Source organism: Hypanus sabinus, chromosome 8 (genome assembly GCF_030144855.1).
Source record: "Hypanus sabinus isolate sHypSab1 chromosome 8, sHypSab1.hap1, whole genome shotgun sequence".
Lineage (NCBI taxonomy): Eukaryota > Metazoa > Chordata > Chondrichthyes > Myliobatiformes > Dasyatidae > Hypanus > Hypanus sabinus.
Genome location: NC_082713.1, coordinates 108717861 through 108735820, shown reverse-complemented (window position 1 = coordinate 108735820; position 17960 = coordinate 108717861). Strand labels below are relative to the sequence as shown.

General features: G+C 40.1%; 1 protein-coding gene across 4 annotated transcripts in view; it reads right to left on the bottom strand.

Annotated features, from left to right (window-relative positions):
• The window catches only part of ppp1r12a (protein phosphatase 1, regulatory subunit 12A), a 238941-nt gene that overhangs the window by 64765 nt on the left and 156216 nt on the right, over window positions 1-17960 (bottom strand). For 3 of the 4 annotated variants that reach the window (XM_059977568.1, XM_059977565.1, XM_059977567.1), the window contains 2 exons: window positions 16653-16790; window positions 14863-14979 (listed from right to left, as the gene is read on the bottom strand). In XM_059977568.1, the coding sequence (XP_059833551.1) occupies window positions 14863-14979; window positions 16653-16790 (255 nt within the window). The remainder of the gene's footprint in view (window positions 1-14862; window positions 14980-16652; window positions 16791-17960) is intronic. The other variant, XM_059977566.1, reaches the window with a different exon arrangement.

The following is a 17960-nucleotide window of genomic DNA, read 5'->3' as shown; positions in this document are numbered from 1 at the left end:
AGACCCACTCACTATGAGCTGCACAGTAGCAAAGCAGTTAGTGCAACCACTTTACAGTGCCAGTGATCAACGATTGCGGTTCGATTCCCACTGCTGTCTGAAGGAATCTGTATGTTCTCTCCTTGACTGAGTGGGTTTCCTTTAGGTGCATCCCACATTCCAACGACGTACAGGTTAGGGTTAGTGAATTGCGGGCATGCTGTGTTGGTGTAAAAAACACATGGCAACACATGGCTGCTCATCACAAACGAATATGCCATTGACACTTTTCACTATATGCTTCAATGTACAGGTAAGTCCCCGGGATATGTATGAGTTCCGTTCCTGAGTCCATCTTCAAGTCAGATTTGTACGTAAGTCGGAACAAGCACATTTGGTATTATTTAGCATTAGTTAGTCAAACGTTTGCCTTAGTATATAGTATATATTTTACCTTTCTATGCATATAAAACACTGAAGAAACGTATGTATTCTGATAATTAAACCACTGCGTTGCTTAATAATAATTGTAGTTTTCATCGGGGCAGGGCCTTTCACATGCTCCATTATTCTCACTTTATCCGTTATCCTTTAAAATTGTTCTGATCGTTGACCAACTGTAGCCTAACGCTTTTCCAATGACCGATGGCGTTTAACCTCTTTCCAAACGCTTTATTATTTCCACTTTATTTTCAATCGCAATCGCTTCCTGTGCTGCGCCGCCTCCTGAGGTCCACTGAGTCCTAAGGACCACCGCATTGTGACAGGTTAAGTGGGGCTGTGCTGGGTTTGGGTATTTGATACTCCACAATATTCCACGCGGAAATTTAAACTGGAGGTGGCAGTGTTTTTTTTAAACGAGGTGGAGTTTCAAGCTCGACATCAACCCGGCACGGGACTGGTCTGTCACTGGATTGAACTCCAGCCTGGCGCTGATCTCACTGCGTCACCAGCCGACTAGAACGGTGGGGAGGGGGGGGGGGGCCGAGCGGGGTCAGGGTGAATCTTACTAAGAAAATTTTAAGCCAATAAGTTAAACACTCAACAGAGTATCAACGGCAATGACTTAAAATGGCAGACAGTGTCGCGATCCAACTTAAAATGGCGGATGGCGTACGGTGTTCTCCTTCCTCGGTTCGTAAGTACCAGTTGTCCATAAGTCGGACTTTCGTAACTCGGAGACTACCTGTATATAATAAATAACATTAAACTTTATAACTGAATCAGTAAGGCCGGATGGTGGCCACTCTTCCCACACCTGCTCATTCTCCTGTCACTTGTTTCTCTAATCCTCTCCACAAGCATCTTCACTTCCAATTTGCAAACAGTTCAAGTTACAAACAATTCTCACGTGCAGAACCCTGTGGTATCCTGGTTACAGCCTGTATAAACATTTTTAAACCACTGTAAAATATCAAAATGAAGCCCTAACTTGTGACCTAGTTTATTCACACTCAACTTGAGCATAAAAAAGGCCACTAGCGCAGGTTCATAGTGAGAGGTGTCAAACTCTGAATACTTTGTTGAAAAAAGCACACATCATCTTCAGTTCCAAGGCTTCTCTCAACATGCAACACACATTCAAAACAAAATCCAGTTATGAGTATCACTGTGGAAACCATTCCACTGTTTCCTGGTGCATGTCAAAACTAGTCTTAAAAAAAATGCTGATATGCTTCTGTTACGAATGAGGAGCAACTCTGATGGGCAGAAGGGTACAGAATCTCCAATGCCCGCCCCCTCCCTTTTTGAGAATCGCAAAATCGCTATTATTTCGGGTCTGATACCCAGGAAATGAGAGAGATAGACAGCATGTCAGTAATGAGAGAGAGACAACACAAGGATACACAAAGGTGGAATGTCTCCTAATGACAAAGAGAGAGATTACTGCTATTATCTCTTGGAGAAGGAATTGTGTATTCAGTACTGTTCTATTCATTGAAACCCCTCAGGGGGCAATCAGAGTGGTCTGGTTGAGGGATTGCATCATCCCAACCTGACTGACATCTGAGTCCCCGTGAGTGGGGATAAAAGGAGGGTCTGGGGAACACCCCTCAGACGCACCAGGAGAGACGCTACGAGACCGGTGGGGGCTTGTGTGTGTGTCCACCTTTGCCTGGGTGACAAGTCCTCCACGGAACTAGCTAAAGGGCGGATACGGATCAAGATCGTAAAAGGAAAGTTGGCAAGTTTCTCTCTCTCTCTCTCTCTCTCCAACAATTGCAACACAGTGATCAACAACGACTGCAGCCTGTATGAACTGAACTGAACTTTAGATTTCTATCGGACAATTCATTATCCCCTAGACAACGATAGAGCTTATTTCTTATTGATTATTATTATACCCGCACTTTTAGGTTTAGTATTGATGACATATATTATCTGTATATTTACATTGATATTATTTGTGTATTTTTAGTAATGAATACTGTTAAAAATAGTATCATCAGACTTCAACGGATACTCCTATCTTTGCTGGTAAGACTCCCAGTTACGGGGTTCGTAACACTTCCTTTTGTTCTTCATTGTTTCTATTGCTAATATTGTATTGTTACAATAACACAAAAATTGTAAAGCATTTGGAATTTTTGCAGACAGTATGTAAATGAAACTATGGAAAACATTAAGGAGCGTGAACAAAACTAAACTTAGAGGGATCTAGAAGGAAACACTCAGAAGGCAGATACAGAAGCCTCGGGTTCCACACCAACAGGTTCAGGAACAGATTTTACATACACCTCAACCATCAAGCTCCTGAACCAGTATAGATAACTTCACTTACCCCAACACTGAACTGATACCACCACCTCGGAACTCCCATTCAAGGACTCCACAATTCCTCTTCTCAGTATTATTTTTTACTTATTCATCTATTATTACCTTGTTTTTCTTTTTGTATTTGCACAATTTGTTGTGTTTTGCACATCGGTTGTTTGTCCATCTTTGTGTGTAGTTTTTCATTGATTCTGTTATTTTTTTTGTACTTACTGTGAATACCCACAAGGAAATGAAACTCAGGGTTGTATATGATGACCCATGTACTTTGATAATAAATTTACTTTGAACTTTGATGACTTCAGTGAGAACTAACTCAAAAGTAGACAGTTGTGGCATCTGGAGGCAAAAACCAGAATTCAAATAGAAAGTTCAAATTTACTATCAAAGTATGTATGCCATACACAACCTTCATTTTTTGTAGGCACCTACAGAACAAAGAAACACAACAGAATCCACGAAAAACCACAAAGACCGATAAATATCCAAAATGCAAAAGAGAACAAATCATACAAATAGTAAAAAGTAAACAAATGTGGCTCAGAAGAGGAGAGGGAGCTGTAATGATAAGGGATTCTCTGGTTAGGGGAACAGAAAAGAGTTTCTGTAGATGAGAATGGGATTCTTGAATGGTTTGTTGCCTCCCAGGTGCCAGGATCCAGGATATCTCAGTTCGAGTTCACAGCTTTCTTAAGTGCAGTCAGAGGTCATGGTCCGTATTGGTACCAGTTACATGGATAGGATGGGTGACAAGGTCCTGCCAAGCAAGTTTAAGGAGTTACAGTTGCAAGAAAAAGTTTGTGAACCATTTGTAATTACCTGGTATTTTGCATTACTCATAAAATGTGGTCTGATCTTCAACTAAGTTACAATAATACGAACACAATCTGCCTAAACTAGTAACACAGAAACAATTGTATTATTCTTTGTCAATACGGAGTACACCATTTAAACAATCGCGGTCTAGGTTCTATAAAAAGTATTTGAACCTCTAGGACAATGCCTTCCACAAAAGTTATTTGGAGTCTGGTGTCCCAATCAATGAGAGGACATTGGAGTGTGGGTTGTAGAGGTGCCCTACTCTATAAAAAAGATACACAAAGTCATGTTACTGACAGAGCCTGCTCTTCTCAAGAAAGATCTGTTTATGTGCACTTGCCTTGATCAAAACAACTTTCAGAGGACCTCAAAAGAATTGTAGACACGCATGAAGCTGGAAAAGGCTGCAAAAGCATTTCTAAAGACCTGAGTGTTCATCAGTCTACAGTAGGAGAAAATGTCTACAATTGGAGGAAATTCAGTACTGTTGCTACTCTCCATAGGAATGGGTGTCTTGTAAATATCACACTAAGAGCGCAATATGCAATGCTGAAGGAGGGGAAAAAGAACCGAAGGATAACAGCAAAAGGCCTGCAGAAATCTCAAAAACTTAAAGTCTCTGTTCATGCGTTCACTGTAAGAAAAACACTGAACAAGAATGGTGCTGATCGAAGGACACCACAGAGGAAGCCACTGGCTCTTAAAAAGTGTTTAAATTGCTGCACATCTCAAGATTGCAAAAGACCACCTGGATGTTCCACAACACTTCTGGAACAACGTTCTGTGGACAGATGAGACAAAAGTTGAACTTCTTGGCAGGTATGTACACTGCGCTGTCTTTGGAGGGAAAAGGGTACTGCACACCAACACCAAAACCTCATCCTAACAGTGAAGATGGTGTAAGGAGTATCATGGTTTGGGGCTGCTTTGCTGCCTCAGGGCTTAGACAGCTTGCAATCACTGAGGAAAGAATGAAATCAAAATTGTAAAAAGACATCTTACAGGAGAATGTCAGGGTAGCAGTCTGTCACCTGAAGCTTAATAGAAGTTGGATAATACAACAAGACAATGAACCAAAACACAAGAGCAAATCAACAACAGAATGATTTAAAAAGAAGAAAATTCCTGTTTTGGAATACTGTAGTCAAGTCAGAGTCCAGACCTTAACCCAATTGAGATGCCATGGCATGACTTGAAGAGGGCTGCTCATGCAAGGTATCCGAGAAATATTGATGAACTGAAATTTTTGTATGGAGGAGTGGTCTAAAATTCCTTTTTGCTGTTAAGTAAGTCTGATCAGCAGTGACAAGAAACATTTGATGGAGGTTATTGATGCCAAAGGACGTTCTACCGGTTATTAACCACAAGGGTTTACATACTTTTGTTCACAGCCTGGATTGTGAATGATTAAACAATGCCTACAATAAAGACATGAAAAATGCAACTGTTTGTGTTATAACTTAGACAGATTGTGTTTGTCTATTGTTCTGACTTAAATGAACATAAAAATAATAGTTAAACAATAGACATTTTGAGTAATTAATGCAGAAAACCAGGTAATTGCAAAGGCTTCACAAACTTTTTCTGGCAACTGCAAGTGCTAAGTTAAAGGACAGAAAATCCTCAGGCTTGTGACCTCAGGATTCCGATCCATCCCACATGCTAGTGAGGCCAGAAATAGGAAGTTCATACAGCATAACACTTAGCTAAGGACTTGGTGCAGGAGGGTGGGCTTCAGATTTTTGGAACATTGGGCTCTCTTCCATAGAAGTTGGGACCTGTACAGAAAGGATAAAGTGGAAGGGGCGAGGGGCTAATAATATCTTAGTGGGAGGGTTTGCCAGTGCTGTTGCAAGGGAATGGGAATTACAGCACTAGAACAGATAATGAGATAATGGAGTCGTTGTGGAGAACGATGTTGCTAAGCCTATAAACAAACTCAGGAATCGAAATGAAGACACAAATATTCTGAGTTGCATATATTTCAATGCAAGGAAAATTGTAGGAAAGATGGATGAGCTTAGGGCATGGATCAGCACCTGGAGTTATGACATTGCAGCCATGTGTGAGACAGTTGCAGGAGCAGCAGGACTGGCAGATCTGGGGTACCGTTGATTTAGAAGCAACAGAGTGGGAGTAATAAAGAGGGAGGGACGGAGTTACTAATTAGGGAAAATGTCACAGGAATGCTCAGTCATGAGACTGGAGAGCTCGTTTAGGGAAGTTTTACGGGAAGAACCAAAAAATAAGAAAAGTACGACCACATTAATGGGATTATATGATGGACCACCCAACTGTAAGCAGGAGTTAGGAGAGCAAATTTGCAGAGATCACAGATTTTTGTAAGAAACAAGATTGTGATAGTAGCTGATTTTAATTTTCCACATATTGACTGGGACCCCCATACTGTAAAAGGACTAGGTGGGATAAAGTTTGTCAAATAAGTTCAGGAAAATTTCCTTAATTAGTACACGAAAGTCCCAACTACAGAGAGAGTGATACTAGAACTCCTACTCGGGAATAGGACAGGGTAGGTGACAGAAGTTTGCGATAGGTCTGGTCCGTGGGTTGAGATTCTAAATCGGAGAAAGGCCAATTTTGATGGCATCAGAAAGCATATAGCAAGTGTAGATTGGGACAGGTTGTTTTCTGGCTAAGGTGTACTTGGTAATTTCAAATGTGAAATTTTGAGAGTACAGAGCTTTATATTCCTGTCAGAATAAAAGACCAGAATGACAGGTTTAGGGAAACTTGGTTTTCAAGAGATATTGAGGCCCTGGTTAAGAAAAAGGAGGTGCATAGCAGGTATAGGCAAGCAGCAACAAACAAAGTACTTCAGTATTAGAAATGCAAAGAAATAATTAAGGGAATCAGAAGGGCTAAAAGACATGAGGTTACTCAAGCAGACAAGGTGAAGGAGAATCCCAAGGGTTTCTATATATATTTTGAGAGCAAAATGGTAACAAAGGATGAAATTGGTCCTCTGGAAGCTTAAAGTGGTAATGTATGCATGGAGGCTGAAAGAGATGGGTAAGAGCTTAAAAAGATTTTTTGCATCTGTATTTACTTGGGAGGTGGACACAGAGTCCATAAAGTTGAGGCAATGCAGCAGCAAGGTCACCAACCCACTGCAGATTACAGAGGAGGATGAGGCCCTTGCTATCCTGAGGCAAATTAGGGTTGATAAAACACCCAAGGCCTGACAGTTTTCCCTCAGACTCTGTAGAAAGCTAGTGCAGAAATTGCAGGGGTGCTAGCAGAGATATTTGACACATCCTTAGCCTTAGGAGAGGTGCCAGAGGATTGAAGAACAGTTAATGCTGTTTAAGAAAGGCTCTAAAAATAAACCAGGAAACTATAGGCTGGTGAGCCTGACATCAGTGGTGGGAAAGTTACTGCAAGGTATTCTAAGGGACCAGATACATGAATACTTGGATAGACCTGGACTGATCAGGGATTGTCAGCGTGGCTTTGTGCATGAACAGCCACTACCACTTAAGTAAATGAAAGTAATTGAATGAGAGGTGAACCAGAGGTTTGGAAGGACCTTTGCTAATACAAGGAGGTATAATTTTATGGTGATTGGAGCAAAGTATGGGAGGGTGAGGGGAAAATGTCAGAGGTATGCTTTTTTTAAAAACACTGATAGTGACTGCTGCATGCAATGCCCTGCACAGGGTAGTGGCAGAGGCAGATACAGCAAAATCAGTATACAGTATTACAATCTGATTGAAAAAGTACAGAGAAAACTTACAAGTTCGTTGCTGGTAATTGGGGACTTGTGTTGAAGGAAAAGTTTTAATAGGATGAATAGGACTTCATTCTTTAGAACACAGAAGATTGAAGAGAGATTTGATAGAGATATACAAAATTATGAGGGGTATAGATTGGATATGAGGGTGAATACAAGCAGGCTTTTTCCACTGAGGTTGGGTGAGACCAGTACTGGAGGGCATGGGTTAAAGGTGAAAGGTGTTAGTTCAGGGCAACTTCATTACACAGAGGGTGATGAGTGTGGAACAAGCTGATGACGCAAGTGGTGGATGCAGGGTCGATTTCAACATTAAGAGAACTTTGGAAAGGTACACGGATGGGAGGGGTACGGAGGGCTATGGTCCTGGTGCAGGTTGATGGGTCTAAGCAAATTAATGGCCCAGCACAAACTAGATGGGCTGAAGTGTTCTATGACTTAATGACTAAATAATACATAGAACATAAGCTGCGAAGTCCCTGAAAATTAAGCCACAGTCTATGGAGTCAGTTTAACATGGGTGCAAGTGAAGCCGGTCCAGGAGCCCAATGGCTGCAGGACAACAATTGCAGAAGTTCCTGAAGGCAGTATATTTTCAATCTAGTTTCACCAAGAAATCGAGTTATTTGCTCTCAACTGCTTTATTTGGCTGCATTCATAATTCCTCAAAAGTGCTGCCACACCCAGAAGGCAACATTGAAGCTTTGGCTGTAGAATGACAATATTTCTGATTCGTGAATGGAAGATAATTACTGCCTTGAACTCTGTCCTTTGGCGTTCAGAGATATTAATGTTAAATTATCAGTGTCAAAGTTCCTTGGGAAGATACTATTGATTAGAAACAACTTAACCTGTCACACAAGTGGGTTAGTTTTCTTATTCTGTTTAGCAGTCGGATTCCTGTAAAACATTCTGTTCAAGCCTATCTAATTTTAGTGGGGTTAAGACCATATCACTATTTGAAAAATCATTTTGGATTCTTCTATTGGAGATAATTAAATAAAAATGAAATCCTCATTCCTCCTCAATTCATCAAGAAGGCACAGCAGCATCTACAATTCGAGGAGATTAAGGCGTGCAAGGCTGCCCACCCGCATTCTAATAACTTTCTACGTGAGCACTATTGAGCGTCCCCTGTCTGGCTTTATCATTGTGTGGCACAGAAAGTGCACGGCATCAAACCATAAGACCCCAAAAAATAACCACTGAGAGGAGTACTGGGGTCTACTATTAGTGATATTTACCAGGAGCATTGTATTTGAAGGGCTTGAAGCATTGTGAGGGTCCCGAACACTCATCCCAAAATCTCCTTGACCCACTACTGTCAGGAAGCATCAGGACCAGGGCTGCCAGACTGGGTAACAGCCTCTTCCCTCAGGCTGTGAGACTACTGAATACCATGCCTTCACCGAGGTCTCGTCACTAGGACACTGATCTGTTTACTGTACTGTTTACCTGTGTTGCAAACTTTGGATAATATTTTATGAACTTATTTACAGTAATATATTGTTTTTGTATACTGTATATGATAAATGTTTTGTGGGTGCAATGTGGTCAGAAGGAAAAATCTTTGGTTGTATATATGCACAGTCAGATGACAATAGACTTGACCTTTAATCCTTCATCTGTCGCAAACCCTTTTTCTTGCCTTTGGTACATGAAACTAAGTTTAGTCACTTACAAATTATTCCATTCAGTCACAGGATATCAGCTTCTATTGCGCACTTCAAACTGTAATGACAGGTTAGAAAGTGCAGAGGCCAGAGTGAGCAAGGGTAGCACATTTCCTTTCCTGGGAGGCAATGAACCCAATGGGCTTTTACAACAACTGAGTGCAGGTGACCCCTGCATTGTAAGGGAAGGGTAACTGCAGTCCAAGAAAATTTAAAACCATTTTCTGTAATGTAAAGCTGTGTCATCCCTGCTTGTGGCAAGAAATGTCAGTTAAAAAGAAATATGTCTACTTTATTTCCAGATAAATTTTGTAAGAGTGAATTTATCTTCCATGTTACAGATATTTCTGCTGGTGAATTCTGCAAGGATTAATTTCTGTTATTGGAACTGCTGTAATGTAGGGTAGAGCATCAGGAGATGGAAAATGAGTTCCCCTACCCCTCAGATTTCATTCTGAACTGATTTCTCTTCACCACCTTTAACACCAAAAGATATTGATCCGGAGCACTTCATAAGCAGGGCCCTAAGCATTCTCAACCCCCTCTCATCAGCACAACAATCTCTTCGACTTCCTACCATCGGGCAGGATGATAGCCTAACATTAAGACAAGAACTGTTAGGAAGGGCCACCACCCAGGTCTCATCACATATGAAATATTGGTAGCACTGAACTGTTTACTTTTTGAACTTGCATTGTAAATGCACCTTTTGTTAATTTTTTGTGGTAATATTACTTTGTGTTGTGTGTGAGTTATGTGCAACTTGATTCGGAGGAACACTGGTTCATTTGGCAGTATGCATGTGTATGGATTAATGACAATAAGCTGAACTTGAATTTATTCACTCTAATGCAAAATACAGCTTATAAACCTTAGGTTTGAGCTCATCTCATAGTTCCAGTGCCACACACTTACAAGACCATAAAACATGGGAGCAGAATTAGGCCTTTCAGCCCATTGAGTCTGCTCTGCCATTCTGTCATGGCTGATTTGTTTCGAAAATAGTCTATTCCCTCTACCAAAGTGCATGACCATACACTTCCCAGCATTATCTTCTATCTCAAACAAGAGCATTTTGTGTGTTGCATTATCTTCCATCTGCTGCTTCATTGCTCATTCTCCCAATCTGTCCAAGTCCTTCTGTATACTCCCTGCTTCCTCAACACTGACCCTTCACTTATCTTTGTATCGCCTGCAACCTTGGCCACAAAGTCATCAATTCCCTCATCTGGATCACTGATATATAATGTGAAAAAAAAGTGATCCTGATACTGAGCCGGAAACGTCAACTGTACTTATTTTCTCCCACAGATGCTGCCTGGCCTGCTGAGTTCCTCCAGCATTTTGTGTGTTGCTCATATTTGCAGCATCTGCAGTTTGTGATGCCCATACTGGTAACTGTAGCACATCACTCATCAGCAGCAGCCTAACAGAACAGCCCCCCTCTATACATCATATATATTCTTATCATATATTCAGAACTACAGCTTGTAACCAAGGTGAAATGCAGCTCAAAGCTCACCACTGTCAAAATACTACCCCATCTGCAACTTGAGTGTAATTGAAGTTGGAACACAACTACAGCTGAGGAGTTAAGAGATTTGGCAGTCTGCTGACATAGGGCATTGACCAGACTGCATTCGGAGCATTGAGAGTAATTTTGCTCCCCAAGTTAAGAAATGATGTGCTGGTATAGGGGAGGGTTCACAGGAGTTTCACAAAAATTATCCTGGAAATGAAAGGGTTAACGTGTAAGAAGCATTTGATGGTTCTGGACCTGTACTCCCAGTTTAGAAAAAAAGACAAGCCATCTCATTGAAACCCATCGAATTTTGAAAGGACGAGATGCAGTGGATGTTGAAAGGATGTTTCCAGTAGTGTGAGATCTAGGACCAGAAGGCACACCCTAAGAATACAAGGACTTTCCTTTGGAAAAGAGATGAGGTCATCACCACAGACAACTGTGGAGACCAGGTCATTGAGTATATTTAAAGCAGAAGTTGACAGATTCTTGATTAGTAATGGTGTCAGAGGTTATAGAGAGAAGGTAGGATAATGTTGAGAGGGGAAATAAATCAGCCATGATCGAATGGTTTAGCAAAGTCAATAGATCAAGCATCCTTGTATCTTAGGCTGTGCCTTCTGCTCCTGTTGTCTTAATGAACATTGGCATGAATAGTTTTAAATAAGATATTAATCACTTCAAACTGTTTCCTTCATCATTGACAAAACACAGACAACTTCCACGTCGTCAGAAACCAGGGAAACAGCAGTAAAATATCAGCACTCCAAAGGGGCTGAGGAAGTTTCAACACTTCAAGGAAACCAAACCTGCAATGTTATGCCAAAAATAATCAGTGAAGCAAAGGATACTACAGAAACAGTGAGAACATTGCTCATTTAAGTCATGCTGGGCGTTTGAAAACCAACCTGCAAGTTAAAGACGCTTAATGTGAAAATGAAACCAAACATGCAGCTTGAAGTACCATCTCAATCATTTGTCACAGACACATGATAATATTGAAGCAGGTGCTAAATTACAGTTGTCATTTATATGGGAGTCCAACTTTTAATTACACAAGCTATAAATTTCAAACAATGCTTCAGGTTAGCCATAACTGAAGAATGGTTAATAAAAAAGGAGCCTGTATCATACCCACTGCTTTCCTTCATTAAGTACTTGATTAACTGAATATGTTCATTTCTGGTTAGATTCTAAAACTGAGTTCATGAGTCACAAGCCAGCATTCAGTCACAAAACCATGCAGTTTTCAGCTCACCTAATCTTGATAGGAATCAATTGTCTGATAAAAGAAATGTAATTTTGTTGAAAATTCAGAACAGAATTACAACTCAATATTTATAATCAGCCTTGATTTATTAAAAAATATATGGGGAAAAAAGGAATAAAAAGACAAGGGAAATACAGGAGGAAGAAAGTAATGAGACAGGATAAAAAGGACAATTTCAGAGAAAGAAAACGCTGGCTTTAAAGGATTTCAATCACTAAAACTCTTGAAGGAAGTTCTGTCCATTTCTCAAATAAGAAACAAGTAGCTGCTTATAAGCTAATTTTCATGGCATTTATTTCTACTCTGTATTTATGGCTCAGTCAATAAACCTGACCAACCAACACATTTACAACATGGAATATTGTGGCACAGTACAAGCCGTTTGGCCCACCAAATTGTGTGACCCACTCTAAGGTCAATCTAACCCTTCCCTCCTACATAGCTCACCATTTTTCTATCATCCATGTACTTAAGAGTCTCTTAAATCTCTCAAACATTTCTGACTCCAGTACCAGCCCTGGCAGCCAGTTCTGTTCACTCACCATTCTCTAAAAATCTCCCTCTGACACGTCCACTATACTTTCCTCTAATTACTTTAAAAAATATGCTCCCTCACATTCATCATTTACATGTAGGAATAAAGTCTCTAGCTGTCCACTATGATCATCTTACAGACCTCTATCAAATCACCTCTCATCCTCTTTCATTTCAAAGAGAAAAGGTAGCATTGATGAAGGCACGGAGCCTATAGTAGGTCTTGGACAAATTGGGAGAATAGGCAAAGAAGTGGCCAATATCACAGTGTAGGGAAGTGCACAATCATGCACTTTGGTAGGAAGAAATAAAAGTGTAGCCTATTTTCTAACCCAGGAGAAAATTCAAAAATCGGAAGTCCCAAAGGAGATCTTGTGCAGGATTCCCTAACGGTTAACTTGCAGATTGAGTAAGGTAAGGAAGGCAAATGCAATGTCAGCACTTATTTCAAGATAAGAATATAAGAGCAAGGATGTGATTCTAAGGATTTATGAGACATTGGTCAGACCAAATGAGAGCAGTTTAGGGCCCCTTACCCAAGATGTTGCCACTGGACAGATTCCAGAGTAGGTTCACAACAATGATTCCAGGAATGAAAGGGCTAATTTATGAGCAGCATTTCATGGCACTGGACTTGTACTTGCTGGAGTTTAGAAGAATGAGGAAGGATCTCATTGAAGCCCATCAAATATTCAAAGGCCTATACAGAATGGATGTGGGGAGGATGTTTCCTATAGTGGGGGAGTCTAAGACCAAAAGGCGCAACCTCAGAAAAGAAGGACATCTATTTAGAACAGAGATGAGAAAGAATCTTTGCCAGAGTTGGAAATCTACAGAATTCATTGCCAGATATGGCTGTGGAGGACAAGTCATTGAGTATATTTAAAGTGGAGGTCGATAGGTTCTTGGTTAGTCAGGGCATCAAAGATTACAGGGAGACGGCAGGAGAATGGGGTCGACAGGGATAATAAATCAGCCATGATAGAATGGTAGTCAGACTTGATGGGCCAAGAGGCCTAATTCTGCTTCTATGTCTTGTGGTCTTATCTAGGAGACTGCTCTTGAAAAAGCCAAAAGCAAATATTATTGAACCAGGTTTATTACTCTGAAATAAACCAAAGCCATCTCCATTTTTGCGAGGCCCAAATCAGTTTAGTGGAAGTTTCCCCTCTGAATTATAGTTTAGTAAGCTCTGTGAATCAGCACTTGAGTGAACAGCAGAAATCAAAATCATGTCTGACCCTACATCTCATTCCAACATCACTTTGTTTCAAATAGCTTTATCATTCCTGATTCTCCAACACCAACATATGGGTCTTCAATCTTTTGCTCACATTTGGACCATGGTTATAGTGAGGGCTTGAGTGAAGAAGTCGAAGCAGAACCAAATCTGATCTTGTCTGACATGTCATGAGACATGATTAAAAAAAACTGAGAAATCCAAGGGTTGCTGTCTCCTATTTACATATCATTGGCTAGCCACAGTTGAGCTATTACCACATTCGAAGATGAGACATGGGTCATTGGTTTTATATATTACCATGTTCTAAAATATTCCATGCTCCAATGATACTTTAATTCTTCCTCTACCAATCACATTATATGGGAAACTGACATCTTAAAGCAGAACTAATTCTAATACAGGCATTTCAGATACAAGCCATTAAGTTGTATTCTAAACAAAAGAGATTCTGCAGATCCTGGAAATCCAAAGTAACACACACAAAGTGCTGGAGGAATTCTGAAATAAGTTTGTATTTCCATGAGTACATGTGTTCCCTCCGGGCATTCAGGTCTCACCCCACAGTCCAAGGATGTACTGGTTACCAGGTTAATCGGTCATTGTAAATTGCCTCGTGATGAGGCTTGGGTCAAACAGGTGGGTTACTGGGTAGTGCTGCTCATTGGGGTGGGAAGGGTCTGATCTACCTGCATGTCTAAATAAACTAAAATAAGTAAACTCAGCAAGTCAGGCACCATCTGTGGAGAGAAAAAGAGAGCTTAGGTCTCAAGATAAGACCCATCAGTTGGCTTGAAACATCAGCTCTTTATTTCTATCCATAGATGCTGCTGGCCTGCTGTATTACTCCAGCATTTTTGTGTCCTTGACCCTAAATTGTATTATACTCATTATTGGTAACTTGTTTTCTCCCTTTAAGGTTATCTTGAAGACTGAGTTTAATAATGACAATTATCTGCAACCGATTTGCTGATACTCACTACTAAGATGTAGTTTAAATGATAAACCTAAGATAATGAAAATCATTTAAAGTCATCACTCACCAGCTTGAAGTGGTTCAACAACCACCAAGTAAGGAATAAAACAACTGTAAATGGGAGGATTGTTTAAAGAAAAGGAGTAAATTTGAACCAAGTTCAATGATCAGGAAAGACATCATGATATTGGATCCATGAGATTAACTTTGCACGAAGTGCAATCTGTATCTATACATAATTCAATTCTTTTTGCATTGAGAGAATCAGAATTCTGCTATTAACTCCTCACAGCTTCATCAATGTAACCTGGAAGACTACACACCTGCGTCTCTCTCTGACCTCCGTTGTTGAGGAGACAGTGCCAGTTGTAGCAACCGCTGAAGGAACATTTTCTTTGTCTTTCTCAGTATTGTCCCCCGTCGAGAAACGATTTGAGGTACTACAGCACATCAAGCAGCAAGACAAACAAGAAAATAAGCAAAGCTCAACAAACATGAAATCAACAAAAACCTTGGAAAAATAAACTTGTATGACTTAAGGATTGGTTTGAATTTTTACAGAGAAATTTATGAATTGCTGCGATTTTTCTGTTTAAGTCGTGAGTTTGGTTAAAAATTAGTCAACTAGGCTTTTGTTACCATCGTAAGAACAATGTGTTTACCTTTTGAATAATAAAATTTATTCTGGTAACAAAGTTCATTACACATTTGGGATATGGTATTTTCTGGAGGAAAAAAAAACAGATTTTGCAAAAACCAGAGAGAGAAAATAAGAGACAAGAGATTCTGCAGATGCTGGAAATTCAATGCTGGAGGAACTCAACAGGTCAGGCAGCATCCATAGAGGGAAAAAAACAGTCAACTTTCAGGCCTGCCACCTACACCTCTGATCTGGACTCATCCAACCTGCTGGATTGTGCTCCTTCTCCTCCAATAGCCTTTTATTTTGGATTCTTTCACCTTCCTTTCCAGTCCTGAAGTGTTTCAGCCTGAAATGTTCAACTGTGTATTCCTCTCCATAGATGCTGATTGACCTGCTGAGTTCCTTCAGCAATTTTTATGCTTTACTCTGGACTTTGTTAACAAGTTTGCAAGCAATACAAAGAAAGGTGAAGGTGCATTAGCTTTGAGGAAGCAGTGAGTCTTCAGAAGTGCTTAGATAGATTAGGAGAATGGGTAAATAAGTGGCAGATGGAATATAGTCTAGGGAAGTGTATAATCTTGCACCTTGGTAGAAGGAATAAAAACATTTACTATTTTCTTACAGAGAAACCATAAATGCAAATGGACTTGGAAGTCCTTGTGCAGGATTCCCTAAAGGTTAACTTGCAAATTAAGTTTGTAGTAAGGAAGACAAATTCAAAGTTAGCATTCATTTTGAATATAAAAACAAGTTTGTAATTCAGAGTCATTGATCACACCACAGCTGGAAAATGATGAGTAACTTTGGAACCCTTATCTAAGTATGTGCTGGTTTTGGAGAGGGTCCAGTGGTGGTTCATAAATATGATCTTGCAAATGAAAGAGTTAATGCACGAGGAGCACTTGTTGGCTCTGGGCATGTACTCACTGAAGAAAGAGAGGGGTGGGGATCTCAGTAAAGCCTACTGAATAACGAATGGCCTAAAAAGAGTGGATATGGACAGGATGCTTCCTATAGTGGGAGAGTCTAGGACTAGAGGTACCGTTTCAGAATACAAGGACATCCCTTTAGAACAGATATGAAGAAGAATTTCTTTCGCCAGAGGGTGGTGATCAATGGAGTTCATTGCTAGTTAGCTGCGCAGGCAAAGTCATTGGGTACATTCAAAGAGGAGGTTGACAGATAGTAGAATGGGTTTGGGAAGGATACTATATCAGCCAAAACGTAATGGCAGAGAAGACTCAATGGGCCAAATGGACTAATTCTTCTTCCATGGTCTTATAAACTTCCAGCAACTGCAGAAACTTTTCTGTTTTTGTAATTACTTTCCTGATATGCAGCTCGAGTTGGCAAATCCAACAATTTTTGTCAATACAAATCCAAATATCCTTAATTCATACGAAGAAACATATAACAGACAAAACAAGTTAAAAGCTTATAGAAGATAAATCAGCCATTTGTTCACGTTACCTGCCCGATGAAGTGGAGGCAGCTATCCTGGGAATCGACTGCAGGCTGTTCGATGAGGTAACAGTTGCTATGGTGCTGGTTGAAATGGTACTTTGAACAGTACTAATTTGATCCTCTTTTCTTCGACCAAAAGAACTACTAATGTCAAAACAAAAAGAGGGGAGAAGCTCAGTCTTGTATTGAACTCCACGCTCTTGATGTTTGCTTTTAAAGGTTTTCCACAATAAATTTCCCAGCAGTATTTGGTTTTACCTTACGAAGAGTCATTATAAAAATTTCCTAAATTAGACTCCTGTTAATTTCAAATTACATCAATCCCTATTATACAAATAGGAATCTTTGCAGCAGTTTACTTGTGAATTAACAACAAGCTTTGACCATAGAACATAGAACCAGTACCACACAGAAGTTCCTTCAGCCCATAATTTTGGGCCGAACCAATGAAAAGAAAGTTTAACTGAATTAGTTTAGTTGGTTGCGGAGTTCTATGACTGTTTGATTAGTTATCAAATGTGCTGTAAACTAATCTCGTCTGCCTGCACATTGCCCATAACCTTGGAACATAATTTTCCTGCATGAAGTTTACATGGCAAAGATGTGCTTTTACTTGCAAGAAAAGTGACTTGAATCAGTGGAATTTAAACTTGTTAGCAAATGAATACACAATACATACACATTAAATTTAGAGCAGTATATCAAAACTAAGTAACATTCTTGGGAGGTACTCATTATACCTCAATATGCACTGACATTCAAGTAACATATTTAGTTCAGTGCCTTGTAAAAATATTCAGCCCCAACCCTTTGTACACAAAAATTATTACAATTAGAGATTTTCATCAATTTAACTGAGAATCTTTATTTGTGAATCACATGCTCCTACCCACCGCCCCCCCCCCCCCCCCACACACACAGTGGAGCCCAAAAGTCAGGGAAAATGTAAAGCAACAAAAATTTCAAAAACTGTAATGTCAGCATTTCAAGAGTATTCACCCACCCACCCCCCCTTTGCTCAGCGCTTAGTTGAACCACCTCTCACAGCTATTACAGCCTGTAGTCTTTTTGGATAAGTTCCTATTAGCTGTGTATAACATGGAGCAAGATTTACTTATTCCTCCTTTCTAAGTTGCTCAAGCTGTGTCAAGTGAGATGGGGAGCAACAGTTGAGAGCAATCTTGAAATTCTGCCATTGAGATGTTCAATTGGGTTAAGGTCAAGAATCTAGCTGGGCCACTCAAGGACATCAATTTTCTTCATTTGAAATCACTCCATCGTTGCTCTGGCAGTGTGCTTTGGGGTTGTTATCCT